We start from the raw sequence: 14,940 nt of genomic DNA on the forward strand, positions 1-14,940 counted from the left end.
AAAAGTGGATTTTCTGTATGACTCGAGGAGGCTTTACTGGGTAATTGGGAGCAAGTGCTCCTTGGCATGATTGGGGTTTTCTGCCCCTTTGTTGAACCTTGTACATAGGTAAAATTGAGCTCATTGGTCAAGGATTGTGAGTCTGGGGCTCGAAGCCCAAATCCAGTAACAAACTGTAATTGTACTTCCTTAATTTGTTGATCTGCTACTTGGTACCTGTTATATTCTGTTATTTATTTATCTTGAAAAGAAAATATAACCTTTGTTAAAGTTTTAAATTAACTTTAATTTCGTAAGTTGAGACCTATTCATCCCAGCACCTTCTTTCACCTCTGCTGTTCCACAGATACCTCCGGAACAATTTTTATTATTATTATTATTATTATTATTATTATTATTATTATTATTATTATTAATATTATTCGTGAATGGATCACTTAGAACCACGCGAAATTAACATTTGTTGAGCTTTCCTCTTTGCCCAATATTTATTCATGTTCATCGATAGTTGTAATGTCCGGCTCCATGGCTAATTGGTTAGCGTGCTGGTCTTTGGTCACAAGGATACCGGGTTCGATTCCCGGCAGGGTCGGGACTTTTAACCATCATCGGTTAATTTCTCTGGCACGAAAGATGGGTGTATGTGTCGTCTTCATCATCATTTCATCCTCATCATGACGCGTAGGTTGCCTGCGGCAGTCAAATCAAAAGACCTGCACCTGGCGAGCCGAACTTGTCCTCGGACACTCCCGGACTAAAAGCCATACGCCATTTATTTTATTTTGATAGTTGTAATTTCTGTTCCTCCGACCAGATACGTCGTGTTGGCTTCTTCTCATCTTCCTCAAATCCCGTTGTGTGGACAATTTTCCTGATTACAATTCTGTTCTGCAGATTTGGTTATCCTTATTCAATGAAGTATTTCTCTACCGAGCTCGATAGCTGCAGTCGCTTCAGTGCGTCCAGTATCCAGTATTCGAGAGATAGTAGGTTCGAACCGCACTGTCGGCAGCCCTGAAGATGGTTTTCCGTGGTTTCCCATTTTCACACCAGGCGAATGCTGGGGTTGTGCCTTAATTAAGGCCACGGCCGCTTCCTTCCCAGTCCTAGCTCTTTCCTGTCCCATCGCCGCCGTAAGACCTATCTGTGTCGGTGCGACGTAAAACCAATAGCAAAAAAAGAAAGTCTTTCTCTACTTGCTTATACCATTTTGATCTCGTACGTTTGATTTGCAGAAATCTGTGTATTCGATAAGTAAATCTGGTGTTGTTCATTCTTTCCAAATGGCTTAAAAATGGCATTCTCATTGTATCCGTAAGTTTAGATATTTTAAAATATATTTTCGACTTGGGTTTGGGGTAATGTAGCCTATTTTAAATTCTGGTCCCTAAGAATTTTTCTTATCATTTTCCTTTTATTAATCTGTAATATTGTTCCTTTATGTTTTATGAGCGTTTCTGAAGCATAAAGAACTTCATGTTTGATCACTGTTAAGTAATTACGAATTTCACTGTTCCGGGACAAGCATTTTTTGTTTTAAATATTCTTTGTGTTGAAGAGCTGTTTCCATTTTCTGAATTCTTAAAGCTACTGACTATTTTTCATTGCCACTTCCAGTGGTCCGTTCCCCTAAGTGCTTAAATTCCTTTACTCTTGCAATTCAAACCATGGTAAGTTCAGATGGATCATTTTTTATATATGTAATAAATTTAGTTTTTCATATGAGATTTTCAGTCCTATTTTTGCTGCTTGCTTTTCCAGCATAACAATCTGTTTTGTGCATTATTATTATTACATATTTTGTTGTTAATTCATGCAGGTGGTGCTGACTTAGCGTAGTGGATAAATACCGTTAGAGGCAACAACGGGAAGACTGAGTATCGTGGAATACGTATTACCTGAGAATGTAATAGTGGCAGTTGTACTGCTGCTTGTTAACACTGCCCTCGAAGATGTCCCAGCGCCACCGATCTAGTAAATAACTGTACGGTAAGAAGGCGAGTTTGTCCAGTGCCAGAGCGAACAGATAGTTTATGTTGTGCGGTAGATCGTCAACAGATCGCTGAACCAAGTTCAGGGTTTGGAGGTGCTGCGGCGTCCCAATAGATAATCCTACAGCATCACCCACAGCTTCATGGAAACCTGGGAAAGAAAAATAGTTTTTAATTACTACTTTGTAAAGTAGTCTGTACATCGTTGCTAATGCAACCTATACAATGCACTTATTCATAGCAATGAATTTAAAAAGAAAATGAAAATGAAAACCTACAACCTGTTTTCCAGCCATTGAGCGGGTCAGGGATGTAACGAATGAAGCAGATATAAGCTGTTAATACGATGGGGTCGCCACTCCCAAAGTGATTTATCAATGACTGATAGATGATATTAAATGAGAATGGAGAGTGTTGCTGGAATGAAAGATGACAGGGAAAACTGGAGTATCTGGAGTAGAACCTGTACCGCCTCCGCTTTGTCCAGCACAAATCTCACATGGAGTGACCGGGATTTGAACCACGTTATCCAATGGTGAGAGGCCGACGCGCTGCCGTCTGAGCCACGGGGGCTCGAATTTAAAAAGAATCAAGGGTAATATAACGAGTGTGTTTCATCTTGTCGATAATTTCACGAGCGCGCAGCGCGTGGAAAATGATCTGAACAAGATGAAACCACGAGCTGAATTTGGTAAGACTATTTACTGAATGAAATATTAAATAAACAATATTCTTCTTATTATTATTATTAATATGTTTAACCTCCAGGGTCGGTTTTTCCCTCGGGCTCAGCGATGGATCCCACCTCTACCGCCTCAAGGGCAGTGTCCTGGAGCTTCAGAATCTGGGTCGGGGATACAACAGGGGAGGATGGCCAGTACCTCGCCCAGGTGGCCGAACCTGCTATGCTGAACAGGGGCCTTGTGGAGGGATGTAAAGATTGGATGGGAGAGGCAAGGCAGAGGGAAGGAAGCGATCATGGCCTTAAGTTAGGTACCATCCCGGCATTTGCCTGGAGGAGAAGTGGGAAACCACTAAAAACCACTTCCAGGATGGCTGAGGTGGGAATCGAACCCACCTCTACTCAGTTGACCTCCCGAGGCTGAGTGGGCCCCGTTTCAGCCCTCGTACCACTTTTCAAATTTCGTGGCAGAGCCGGGAATCGAACCCGGATCTCCGGGGGTGGCAGCTAATCACGCTAACCACTACACCATAGAGGCGGACAATAAACAATATTAATAAAATAAAAATAACATAGGTATTTTATGTTGTTGTTGTTGTTGTTCGGGTCATCAGCCCATGGACTGGTTTGATGCAACCCTGCATGTCACCCTATCCTGTGCTAAACTTTTCACTACTACACCCTACATCTATTATAATCTGTTTGTTATATTCATACCTTGATGTAGCCCTACCGTTCTTACCAACTACACATCCCTCAAAAACCAACTGAAAAAGACCTGGGTGTCTTAAGATGTATATTATCATTATACTGTATCTGTTCCTCTGTCTGGCTCCATGGCTAAATAGTTGGCGTGCTGGTCCTTGGTCACAGAGGTCCCGGGTTCGATTCCAGGCAGGGCCGCTAATTTTAACTATCATTGGTTAATTTCGCTGGCACGGGGGCTGGGTGTATGTGTCGTTTTCATCATCATTTCATCCTCATCACGACGCGCAGGTCGCCTATGGATATCAAATCGAAAGACCTGCCCCTGGCGAGCCGAACATGTCCTCGGACATTCCCGGCACTAAAGCCATATGCAATTTCATTTCATCTCTTCTTATGGTCAAATTTCGCCAAATCGTTCTGTTCTCACCAATTCGATCCAGTATCAGTATCTCTTCATTCGTGATTCGATCTACCCATTTCAACTTCAATGTTCTTCTGTATCACCACATTTAAAAATCTTCTATTATCTTTCTGAGCTAGTATCGTCCATACAATGCCATGCTCTTCACGAAAGTTTACAGAAACCTTTTTCCAACACCGATATCAATGTTCGAACTGAGCAAACTTCTTTTCTTAGAAAGGCCTTCCTTGCTAACGCTAGCCTGCTTTTTATGTCCTCCTTACTCCTGCCATCAGTAGTTATTCCACTACTCAAATAACAACATTCACCTACTTCATTTGTGACCATTTCTTAATCTAATATTTCCTATATTTGTTTTGGATTTATTTATTATCATCTTGTACTCCATATCCAAGACTGTTTTTACGGCCGGATGCCCTTCCTGACGCCAACCCTCTATGGAGGGATGTAAGCACTATTGCGTGTTTCTGTGGTGGTTGGTAGTGTAGTGTGTTGTCTGAATATGATGAGGAGAGTGTTGGGACGGACATATACACCCAGTCCTCGAGCCAGAAGAATTAATCAGAAGCGATTAAAATCCCCGACCCGGCCGGGAATCGAACTCGGAACTGTCTGAACCGAAGGCCAGTACGCTGACCATTCAGCCAACGAGTCGGACCTCAGATAAAATAACAATATCATCGGCAAATCTCAGAGATTTGATTTTCTCTCCTTGGATTGCGATTTCCTTTCCAAATTCCTCTTTGATTTCCTTCACCACATGTCCAATTTTATATAATATTATTTAACTGGATATATTGCATACCAATGTGATCACGTCGCTTCTGCTAGTCTCTGTATAATTGCCATCATATTTCATTTATTCTCTGCCTTGTAAATACTATGCGTTCGATGCGAATTTCATTCGGTAATTTCCAAATATATACCTATTACGTTCCAAAATCTCATTTCTAATATATTTCAGTGATAAAAGACAAAATAGAAGAACGTGATTGATTACATTTAACACGAACTGTAATTTGGATTGGCAATCAATATTCAGTACGTGGCGGATAAGGTAAATATTTGTGGTATTTTAATTTACTCCTAAAACTATTACAATTAAAGGAAGCCAATTCTGGAATAACATACCTACTTATTTCTGATATTAGGCTACATCTACAACATTAGTCAATGTACCCCATCACACAAAGTTTCTGAAGCATTGCGTGATACGACAACAATGACGAAAACTTACATTTTCTTGCTTTTAACATACAATACGTCTATAGTTTCGGAACTCTACTTCGGCCAGTAAGCGTTCTAAAAACATGACAAACATCAAGATAACACGAGTGACGACAGTGTCCAACTTCTCATTTTGGAGAAGAGGGACCAGTGCATATAGCAACAAGTGTCTGCGCCATCGGGTGATGCAATACAGTCGCACCGCTATCTTGAGGAACTAAAATCACCATGAAATGTGAATCCTCCCGGCTAACTGTTAGCGTAGTTCTGGAGTTAGGCCTGGTTGCATGTCGTGTGAGGTGTCAATTTATTTCGGTGAGTACTAAACGGGCCGCCTCTGTGGTGTAGTGGTTAGCGAGATTAGCTGCCACCCCCGGAGGCCCGGGTTCGATTCCCGGCTCTGCCACGAAATTTGAAAAGTGGTATGAGGGCTGGAACGGGGTCCACTCAGCCTCGGGAGGTCAACTGAGTAGAGGTGGGTTCGATTCCCACCTCAGCCATCCTGGAAGTGGTTTTTAGTGGTTTCCCACTTCTCCTCCAGGCGAATGCCGGGATGGTACCTAACATAAGGCCACGGCCGCTTCCTTCCCTCTTCCTTCCCTATCCCTTCCAAACTTCCCATCCCTCCACAAGGCACCTGTTCAGCATAGCAGGTGAGGCCGCCTGGGCGAGGTACTGATCATTCTCCCCAGTTGTATCCCCGACCAAGAGTCTGAAGCTCCGGGACACTGCCCTTGAGGCGGTAGAGGTGGGATCCCTCGCTGTGTTCGAGGGAAAAGCCGAACCTGGTGGGTAAACAGATGATGATGATGATGATGATGATGATGATGATGATGAGTACTAAACGTATAGCGGGTGAGGCTGCCTGAGCGAGGCACTAGTCCTCCTCCCCAGCTGTATTCCCCGAGTCCGAGGGATAACCGGTTTGACAGAAGGCAGTTCGAGTTTCTGAAAGGATATTCCACCGATACTTAACTTGCAGGTGGTGTTTTGAAGCAAGATATAACAGGATAAAGTCGATGATGGATCTATGATATGAGAGGTAACATACGAGTGAGTACAGTAGGCTTCGGCACGGCTAGCCTTACAGCTCTACACTCGGAAGGCGGAGGGGCTGGTCCCTGCTGTCGGCTGTCCTGAGAACGGTTTTCCATGGTTTTCCATTCTCCTGCACTAAGGCGAATGCCGGGACAGATCCTAGAGGCCACCTTTTCCGCAAATCACATCATCGCCACAAATCTCCCTGGCCTGAGGGACGGTGTACCCGTGTAGGAGGCCCGCCGTGCCCCGTCCGGGTACGGAATGGAAACCTTTACCCTCTCCTCCACCCCAAAAATGGTAAGAGATCGATATCAATATTACGGGTGAAAGTTATATCTATACATGAAGCGCTGAACATACAAGTAGACAGTTGACCGAGACCATTCTCGGTCTGTATTAAAACAAGTCCACAGATAGTAGCACATTGCTTTATTTTTCGTTATTAAAATCTTCAATTTTCATTATTAAACTCGTTGTAGAGCATACGTGGCTCAGGCAGCCTCTCACCGCTGGATACCATGGTTCAAATGCCGGTCACTCCATGTGAGATTTGTGCTGGACAAAGCGGAGGCGGGACAGGTTTTTCTCTGGGTACTCCGGTTTTCCCTGTCATCTTTCATTCCAGCAACACTCTCCATAACATTTCATTTCATCTGTCAGTCATTTATCATTGCCCCAGAGAAGTGCGACAGGCTTCGGCAGCCGGCACAATTCCTATCCTCGCCGCTAGACGCGGGCTTCATTCATTCCATTCCTGACCCGATCGAATGACTGGAAACAGGTTGTGGATTCTATTAAAATCGTTGTCTACGTCATTGTGATAACGAGACATATAGACCATGTGCATTTGATGTGTTTTCCTAGCTCGGCGCTAAATTGTGATGAAAGACCGTACCCATCTTCGCAAAATGGTAATCCTGTTTAGAATCTGCATGGTAATAGAAAAAAAGACAAAAATACTGTCTCATCAAAAATTATCTCAAAAACATAGGGAAAATTTCAGATGATTTCTTAAAAAGAAAGCAGAGTTACAGAATGGCCTATAAAATTTCTGGAAACGAGGACAATACCTTCCAAAAGAGAAATCCTTAGTTGATGGGGTATCTGTACACTTCTGATAGAGAGGAACAATTTAAAGGTGAAGCTACTCCATCCGAGGAAGTCAGTCTCCCAGGCAGCAGTCGCCTTAACAAAGAATACTGCAATGTATTCGAAACGTCGGCAAACTGTGCGTGATGTGGAGACAACAACACGGTTCAACCCGGAAAATAAACTAAATAGAACCATTTAAAGTTCTTGACGTGCAGCAAAGACAGGATCGTGCTATTAAAAGGGTAGCTATATCCAAATGGTCAAAAAATCAAAAATTCAAAAATAGGAACTGAATGAATTGTTACATCTCTTTTAGTACATCCCTGAGAACCTTCATTACAGGCTTTACAGAACCTTTACGACTACAGATGGGAATGACAGTTCTGGAGAGACATAACTACTTCATGTTAGTGATGTAGAAGAGTTATAAGCTCAAATTCCACCAGAAGGCATACAGTGTGAGCCTGTAATAACCACAGAATAACTCAATAGTGAATACATTCCTCCACAAAAGGTTGGCGTCAGGAAGGGCATCCAATCGTAAAACTGAACTAAATCAACATCAAGTGCTGACCACAATAAATTGTAAACAAATGCAAGAAGAAAGATCTGAGGATTAAAATTAAACAAGTTTTTCGTATTTATCATATCAGCTTTTTTAATTACTGTATAGAAACTTTGAGTCCATTTTTCTCAAAACTAGAATAAATGTGACTTGGGCTAGGTGTATTTTCAGTGCTTCATTTGCACCACCCAGAGTGGTGGGAGCTTCGAGGGGTAGATAATCTTGTTCGAAATGCGTTGTCATGCGGCTTAGAGCGTGTAAGTTCAGATGTGTTTAACTGAGGCTCCAGTAGGGCAGAACTTGCCTCACAACCCTCGGCCACCTTAACTACGAGATACTCCCGTTAAGCCTTTGGACGATCATCAGTGGTGATTTTGGACTTTTTGAATTCTGATAAGCCGCTCTCGAAAGCGTTTCTGATCATTCTGAAGCGACGTATTATATGTCGTGACATTTTGTGAAAGAGAGATTTTCTCACACTTCTTCGCACCACAATTTTCTCAGTTCTTCGCTATTTGAGTTTCTTGCCATATATTATATACATCACTGAGACGAATCAAATTACACGACGTGCTACAACGCCGGAGTCCAGAGCTGGAGTAATTGTTAGCCGTGCGGCATGGCGATGTTTAGTACTTCATCGCTCGATGACGTCATATTAAGGACAGACATTGATCCTTCTTCTTTACAGTGTGATATTGAACACTATAGACATGTTGTCTAGACGTTAGTTCAGTTTTAAAATTTTCATGTTTATATATATGATATATGATATTTTGGACGTTTTTGAAGATATTTTGATAATGACGTCAAGGAAGAATTATTCAGTTTAAATTATTTCTAATGTTTTTGTAACGGGTCCGAAATTCTAGTCGTATTCTGCATCAAAGAGTTGAACACATTAGCATGAAATTCATATGAAAGGTAACTATTAATAAAAAGTATGTTTTGTGAAAGAATATATTAGAATTTCTAGAGTATGTTGGCTACTTTTACGGTTTTCGGAAACGCCAATGTGCCGAAATTTTTGGCGCTGCAGGAGTTCTTTTACGTGCCAATAAATCTACCGACACAAGGCTGACGTATTTGAGCACCTTCAAATACCACCGGATTGAGCCAGGATCGAATAACTTGAAATCAAAAGGCCAGCGCTCCACCGTCTGAGATACTCAGCCGAGTGGTCTCAAAGTCATTTAAACAGAATAATTATATGAATATTCAAGAAAAGTAGTATTTATACTATAAGCCCCTTAATTGCACGCATATCGTCTGAAACTGTGAATGTTAACGCGAGATATAACATCCCAAGATGCAATGCGTTCATGAAGTTATATGTATTTATACCATCTTACTGCATATATACAAAAAGTAGGAGGGTGATTCGGGATGTGATAAGGAAGGTAACAAAAGATGTATAGTCCAATTCACTACCGCTTTTGTACTAAAACAGCAACTGCCCATCCAGGCGTGCATCTGATGAGGCTGGAGAAATTGTCAGTCCTCAGTAATACTCATAATAACAGACACAATTTTTAAATGAAAAAGAAAAATGAATATATAAAATTGGTATAAAAATTAACCGGCTTGCTGTCTAAGGGTAACATGCCCCACTGTTATTCAGAGGCCCCGGGTTTGATTCTCAGTCAGGTCAGGGATTTCTACATTGATATGAGGGCTAATCTGCAGGCCTTTAGGCTGAGTAGTGGTTGCTTCGTAAGCCAAGGTCTTTCAGGGCTGCAATGACATGGGATTTTGTTTCTTACATCAAATTACATGTAATAAATTCACTGAGCTTTTTAAAATATCTGAACATAATGTCATGAAGGGTAATAATAATAATAATAATAATAATAATAATAATAATAATAATAATAATAATAATAATAATAATAATCAATGCATATTAAGCATGCAAAATTTTGTATAAGTAGCTTTCCACCTGGTTGTTAACCTATCTAAGTTTGAAATCAACTAAATTTAAGCTAGTCAATGTTGTACCTCTCCCCTCACGTTTTAAAAATGTATCCATTATCACCTATCTGACGGTCCGGCCTCATGGTATACGGGAGAAACGCGTCCACCTGTCACCCGTTGGCTCCGGGTTCGATTCCCGGCCGGGTCAGGGGCTTTTTAACTTAAATGATTAATATCCCTGGCCTGGGGACTGGGTGTTTTTGTCCTTAACGTTCCTTTCCTCACATTCAACGCTTCACACTTCCGCAATTACACTTACACGCAGGTTCCTCTCATATGGTGAAAGTAGTCGCAAAAGATCTGCAGAGGTCGACGCCACTAACAAATATCATTAAAAAAATAATAAAAAATTATCTGACTTCTCAACCGTCCGCAAGTATTGGTTAACGCGTTCTTCCAAAAAGTGGGGGATTGGTGTTCGAGTTTCAAAGGTGATTTTTTACTCTTTTCCATCTGTTTCATTTCGTAAGAAATAAAAGAATACTATTTACTGTTCGTGCCTTCGACTATAATACTCTCTGGCAATATTGTACTTACCTGGATTCGCACCGTCTCGGAAGACCTTGGGCTGACCTCGGTACTGCAGGAAATACTGTAAGTGTCCCATCTCATGGTGAGCGGTCACGAAGTCCTTCATGTTTACGTGAGTGCACATCTTTATCCTGAAATTGACATAAATTATTATAAAAATGCGCAGATATATAAGTAGTGGTACTAATTATTTATTCTGTTTCAATAACTTTCATAAATTTAACAACTTGTATAGTTTTCCACTTTTGATGACCAGGCAAGTTATCTCTCTATATACAAGAACATGTCCTGACTGACTGACTGACTGACTGACTGACTGACTGACTGACTCATCATCGCCGAGCCGAAACTACTAACTTAACGAAATGAAATTTTGAAGACACATTTATATTACAATGTAGGTGCTCGCTAAGGGAAGATTTTTGGATATTCGGTCGCTAAGGGGGTGAAGAGGAGGTGAATTTTTAAAATGAGTGTATCTATATCTCAAAACTTTAAAAGTTTACAGATGTAAAAATTGGTGTTTAGAATATTTTTAAAATAAAGAAACACGTACTTTTTATTTTCACAAAATCCTACTAGAAGGGTGAAAAGGGTGAAAAAGGGGTTGAATACCTTTAATGAGGATACTTATATCTCAGAAACTGAAGATATTTCAGACCTGAAAATTGGTATTTGAAATCTCCTTTAAAAATAAAGAAACAAGGACTTTTTTGTTTTCGGAAAATCTAATTAATGGGGGTTAGACAGGAGTGACGAATAGGGTGAATTTTTTGAAAGACTATATCTACAGTATATCTCAGAAAAGTAAAAGTTACATACGTAAAAATGGGTATTTGGAATCTCCTTCAAAAGTAAAGAAACATAGGCGATTTGTTTTTGGAAGGGAACTAAAAAGGGGGGGGGGGGTTAAAATGAGCATGTCTACAGTATATCTCAAAAACTTAACATGTTTCAGAAATGAAAAATGGTACTTTTTTCTCTATTCAAATAAATAAACATGTATTTTTTGTTTTCGGAAAAAACATTTGGGTGGGAGTGGGGGGGGTTAAATGACTGAAAATGGGGTTGAATTCTATTCATTAGGATACTGAAATCTCAAAACTGAAGATGTTACAGACGTGAAATTTAGTATTTGGAATCTCCTTTAAAAATAAGTAAATACGTATTTTTGTTTTCGGAAATCCACTTAACGGGGGGGGGGGGGATAGAATTGAAAAGTTATTTGAATTATTTGTATGAAGATCTAAAAAACGAAAGATGTTGCAGACGTGAAAATTGGTATTTGGAATCTGCTTTAAAAGCAAAGAAATGCGTAATCTTTTGATTTCGGAAAATCCAATGAAGGGGAGAGGTGAAAGATTTGAAAAATGAATTGAATTAATTGTATGAGTATACTTACATCTAATACAAACTAAAGTTGTTACAGACGTGAAAATTGGTATTTGGATCTCCATTATAAACAAAGAAAAACGCATTTGGGAGGGGGGAATCATCTTGAGGGGCAGGGGCGAAAAGGAGTTGAATTCCTTTTATGAGGACACATATCTCAAAAACTGAAGATGTTAAGGTCGTGATAATTGGTATTTAGAATATATTTTCTTTCTTTTTTTTCCTATTTTGCTTTACGTCGCACCGACACAGATAGGTCTTATGGCGACTATGGGACTGGAAAGGCCTAGGAATGGGAAGGAAGCGGCCGTGGCCGTAATTAAGGTACAGCCCTAGCATTTGCCTGTTGTGTAAATGGGAAACCACAGAAAACCATCTTCAGGGCTGCCGATAGAGGGATTCGAATCCACTATCTTCCGGATGCGAGCTCACAGCTGCGCGCTCCTAACCGCACAGCCAACTCTCCCGGTATTTAGAATATCCTTTACTAATAAAGAAACAGGTACTTTTTCAGGAAAATTCACTTAATAGAGCGAGGGGGGAGGGGGATGTGGAAGGAAGTGAGAAAGTGAATTCTTTTTATGGGGTAACATATCTCAAAACTGAAGGTAACAGACGTGAACATTGGTATTTGGAATCTCCTTTAAACATGAAGAAACATGCCTTCTTTCTTTGGGAGGAAGGTGGGTCAGCTTAACGGCGGTGGGGTGAAAAAGGAGTTGAGACCAATTTATTTTACTGTTCATAATGTACTTGATTCTGATCATAAACCGATATTTTTTTATCTTTCCTGGGTTCGTTATCAAGAGCCATCTTTTCCTTTGGATAACTTAAAGTTAGATTACAGTAGATTCTCCTGGCATATAAATAAAAATTTAAACACATTTGAAATAAACGATAGGAATTATATCGACCGTGCAATTGTTCACCTCCATAATACGATCAATAATGCACGGAAAAATATTCGCATCGCCAGAAATTCCGCGCACTTGCCTACGCGCGACAATGGTATTAGTCACATTATCAGCAATGACAATGGCAGCAGATGTAATTTACCGCCAAGTAGCGGTCTTGCTGCGGGGTCCAGAACAACAATAATAATTATAATAACAGTAATAATAATAACCTAAATTCAACTAATATCACCCACTCTAAGAATAATAATATTCTGGACCGTCGTCAAAACGTGCGGATCGCGCTGGAAACGGGTCCTAGCCGAGTAATGACTACGAATGCAGTCCGCCGCAGGTTCAGTACAGCCAGAGCACCCAAGACGACACCACGCCGGATTTCCTCAAGGATTTGATCCATATTAAAAATGCTTATAGGAAAATATGGCAAAGATTTAGGGACCCAACTGACCGGGCGGAATTCCTGGAGCTAGCCCGGGTAGTACGAAATCGATTGCTGGAAAGAAAGACTGATAAATGGGAGGAACTTTGCCGTCAGATCGCGGATTTTGGCGGATTATATATAAAATGTTAAGTATTTAATTATAAATTTCGGTATATTACCGTAGCTGACGGTGGACTCAACAAAGTGTAAAACTTTGAATAATAACTTTCACTTTTAAGCTGTAGCGAAGCACGGGTATCTTGCTAGTGTACTCATAAACAGACATTCCTCCGATTAGGTTATCTATTGCATACTCTTTGGTAGCACTTGCATTCAAACTTAAACAATTGAGTTCGGGCTAATATAAAACACATATTTATAAGTAATTCATCAATTCGTGATCATAAGCCTCTCTGAAAAAAATGCATGTCCTAAGAATGAACACGGTGAATTATGGAATTAATGGTGTATTATATAGGGCTATAACAACTTTTAATTCAATTCTCCAATCACTGAAGGCTTGCCAGAATTTCACAAAATCCAAAAGAAGAACGTGGGCGATACATAAAATATAATGCTCTTGGATTTTATTATCAGGTGCTATTTCTAAATGGATGATTCTGTTTACATATGCTCTGTTTGAACAAAAAAATTATTTGTATATCAATATTATAACAGTGCCAACTGTATAATGTTCTATCACTAATACGAGCAACAGCTCATGGTATCTTAGAAACAATAAATAAATAAATAAATAAATAAATAAATAAATAAATAAATAAATAAATAAATAAATAAATAAATAAATAAATAAATAAATAAATAAATAAATAAATAAATAAATAAATAAATAAATAAATAACCTTACAATCACGTCTGTTATTCATCTCTCAAGATACTGCGTGATATTTTAGATTATCCTTAATTATTCGCGTATCGTCTGAAACTGTGAATGTTAAAGCGAGATATAACATCCCAAGATACAATTACGTTCATGAAGTTATATGTAAGTTATTTATACCATCTTACTGAACATTTACAAAAAGCTGGAAGGTGATTCGGGATGTGATAAGGAAGAGAACAAAATCAAGATGTATAGTCAAGTTCACTACCGCTTTTGTACTAAAACAGTATTCTGCTAAGACAGCAACTGCCCATCCAGGCGTGCATCTGATGACGCTAGAGCAATTGTCAGTCCTCAGTAATACTCATAACAGACGCAATTTAGGCGTAAATGTGAACAGTGGATGTGTACGAGACCTTTCCTTACTGCTGTCTGCGGGTGGACTGTTGATGAGTGCATCTCGCTTATCAGGGCGGGAAACAACATTACAGTACGCCAGTAGCTTGTGCAGTAGTCAATTTTGTATAGACATGTTTCACTTCCCAGAGACAACGCAACACGATGCACGTTCTTCTTAAACTTTGATAAACTGTAATTAAGAGCTGTAACTTAGTAGAGTATTGGACCATACTTCGTGGTTTACTCTCCTCCTGGACATCATCCCAATCACCTCCCTTTGTTTTGCCACAGAGGAGACACTCACTCTGTAAACGAGGAGTGTCTGTTCAGAAGGTGCTATTTCCACCCTAAGAAAGTTGTAGGAAAAGAGCAAGAAACTTAAAATAACAGGCACATGGAACGTACCATTGATCGGGTTTAGCACACATTTTAATGAATTACATCTTTTTGGTCTGGATTGCTCAATGCAATCGATAATGTTCAACTACCGTAATGCATGTGGACGAAATACTGATTTATTTTTTTGGAACAGACATTCTTCAAATGTGAAATACCACTCACTCACTCACTCACTCACTCACTCACTCACTCACTCACTCACTCACTCACTCACTTTTTCACTTACTCATCGCAGTATTTCAGCACCAAACCGATGAGAGTGAAATTTGGGATAGAGATTCCTCATAGATAAAACATTTTGTTTATCCATAAGGGGGAGGGGAGGGGCGGTAGAAACAC

At 40.0% G+C, this 14,940-nt stretch overlaps 1 protein-coding gene across 1 annotated transcript in view; it reads right to left on the reverse strand.

Moving 5' to 3' along the window:
* LOC136858952 (angiotensin-converting enzyme) overlaps window positions 1–14,940 on the reverse strand; it is a 135,830-nt gene that overhangs the window by 11,444 nt on the left and 109,446 nt on the right. The window contains exons 9-10 of the mRNA XM_067138663.2: window positions 10,239–10,363; window positions 1,899–2,142 (exon numbers count right to left, since the gene is read on the reverse strand). Coding sequence (XP_066994764.2) covers window positions 1,899–2,142; window positions 10,239–10,363 — 369 coding nt within the window. The remainder of the gene's footprint in view (window positions 1–1,898; window positions 2,143–10,238; window positions 10,364–14,940) is intronic.

The sequence above is a fragment of the Anabrus simplex genome, chromosome 1, assembly GCF_040414725.1.
Source record: "Anabrus simplex isolate iqAnaSimp1 chromosome 1, ASM4041472v1, whole genome shotgun sequence".
NCBI classification, from domain to species: domain Eukaryota; kingdom Metazoa; phylum Arthropoda; class Insecta; order Orthoptera; family Tettigoniidae; genus Anabrus; species Anabrus simplex.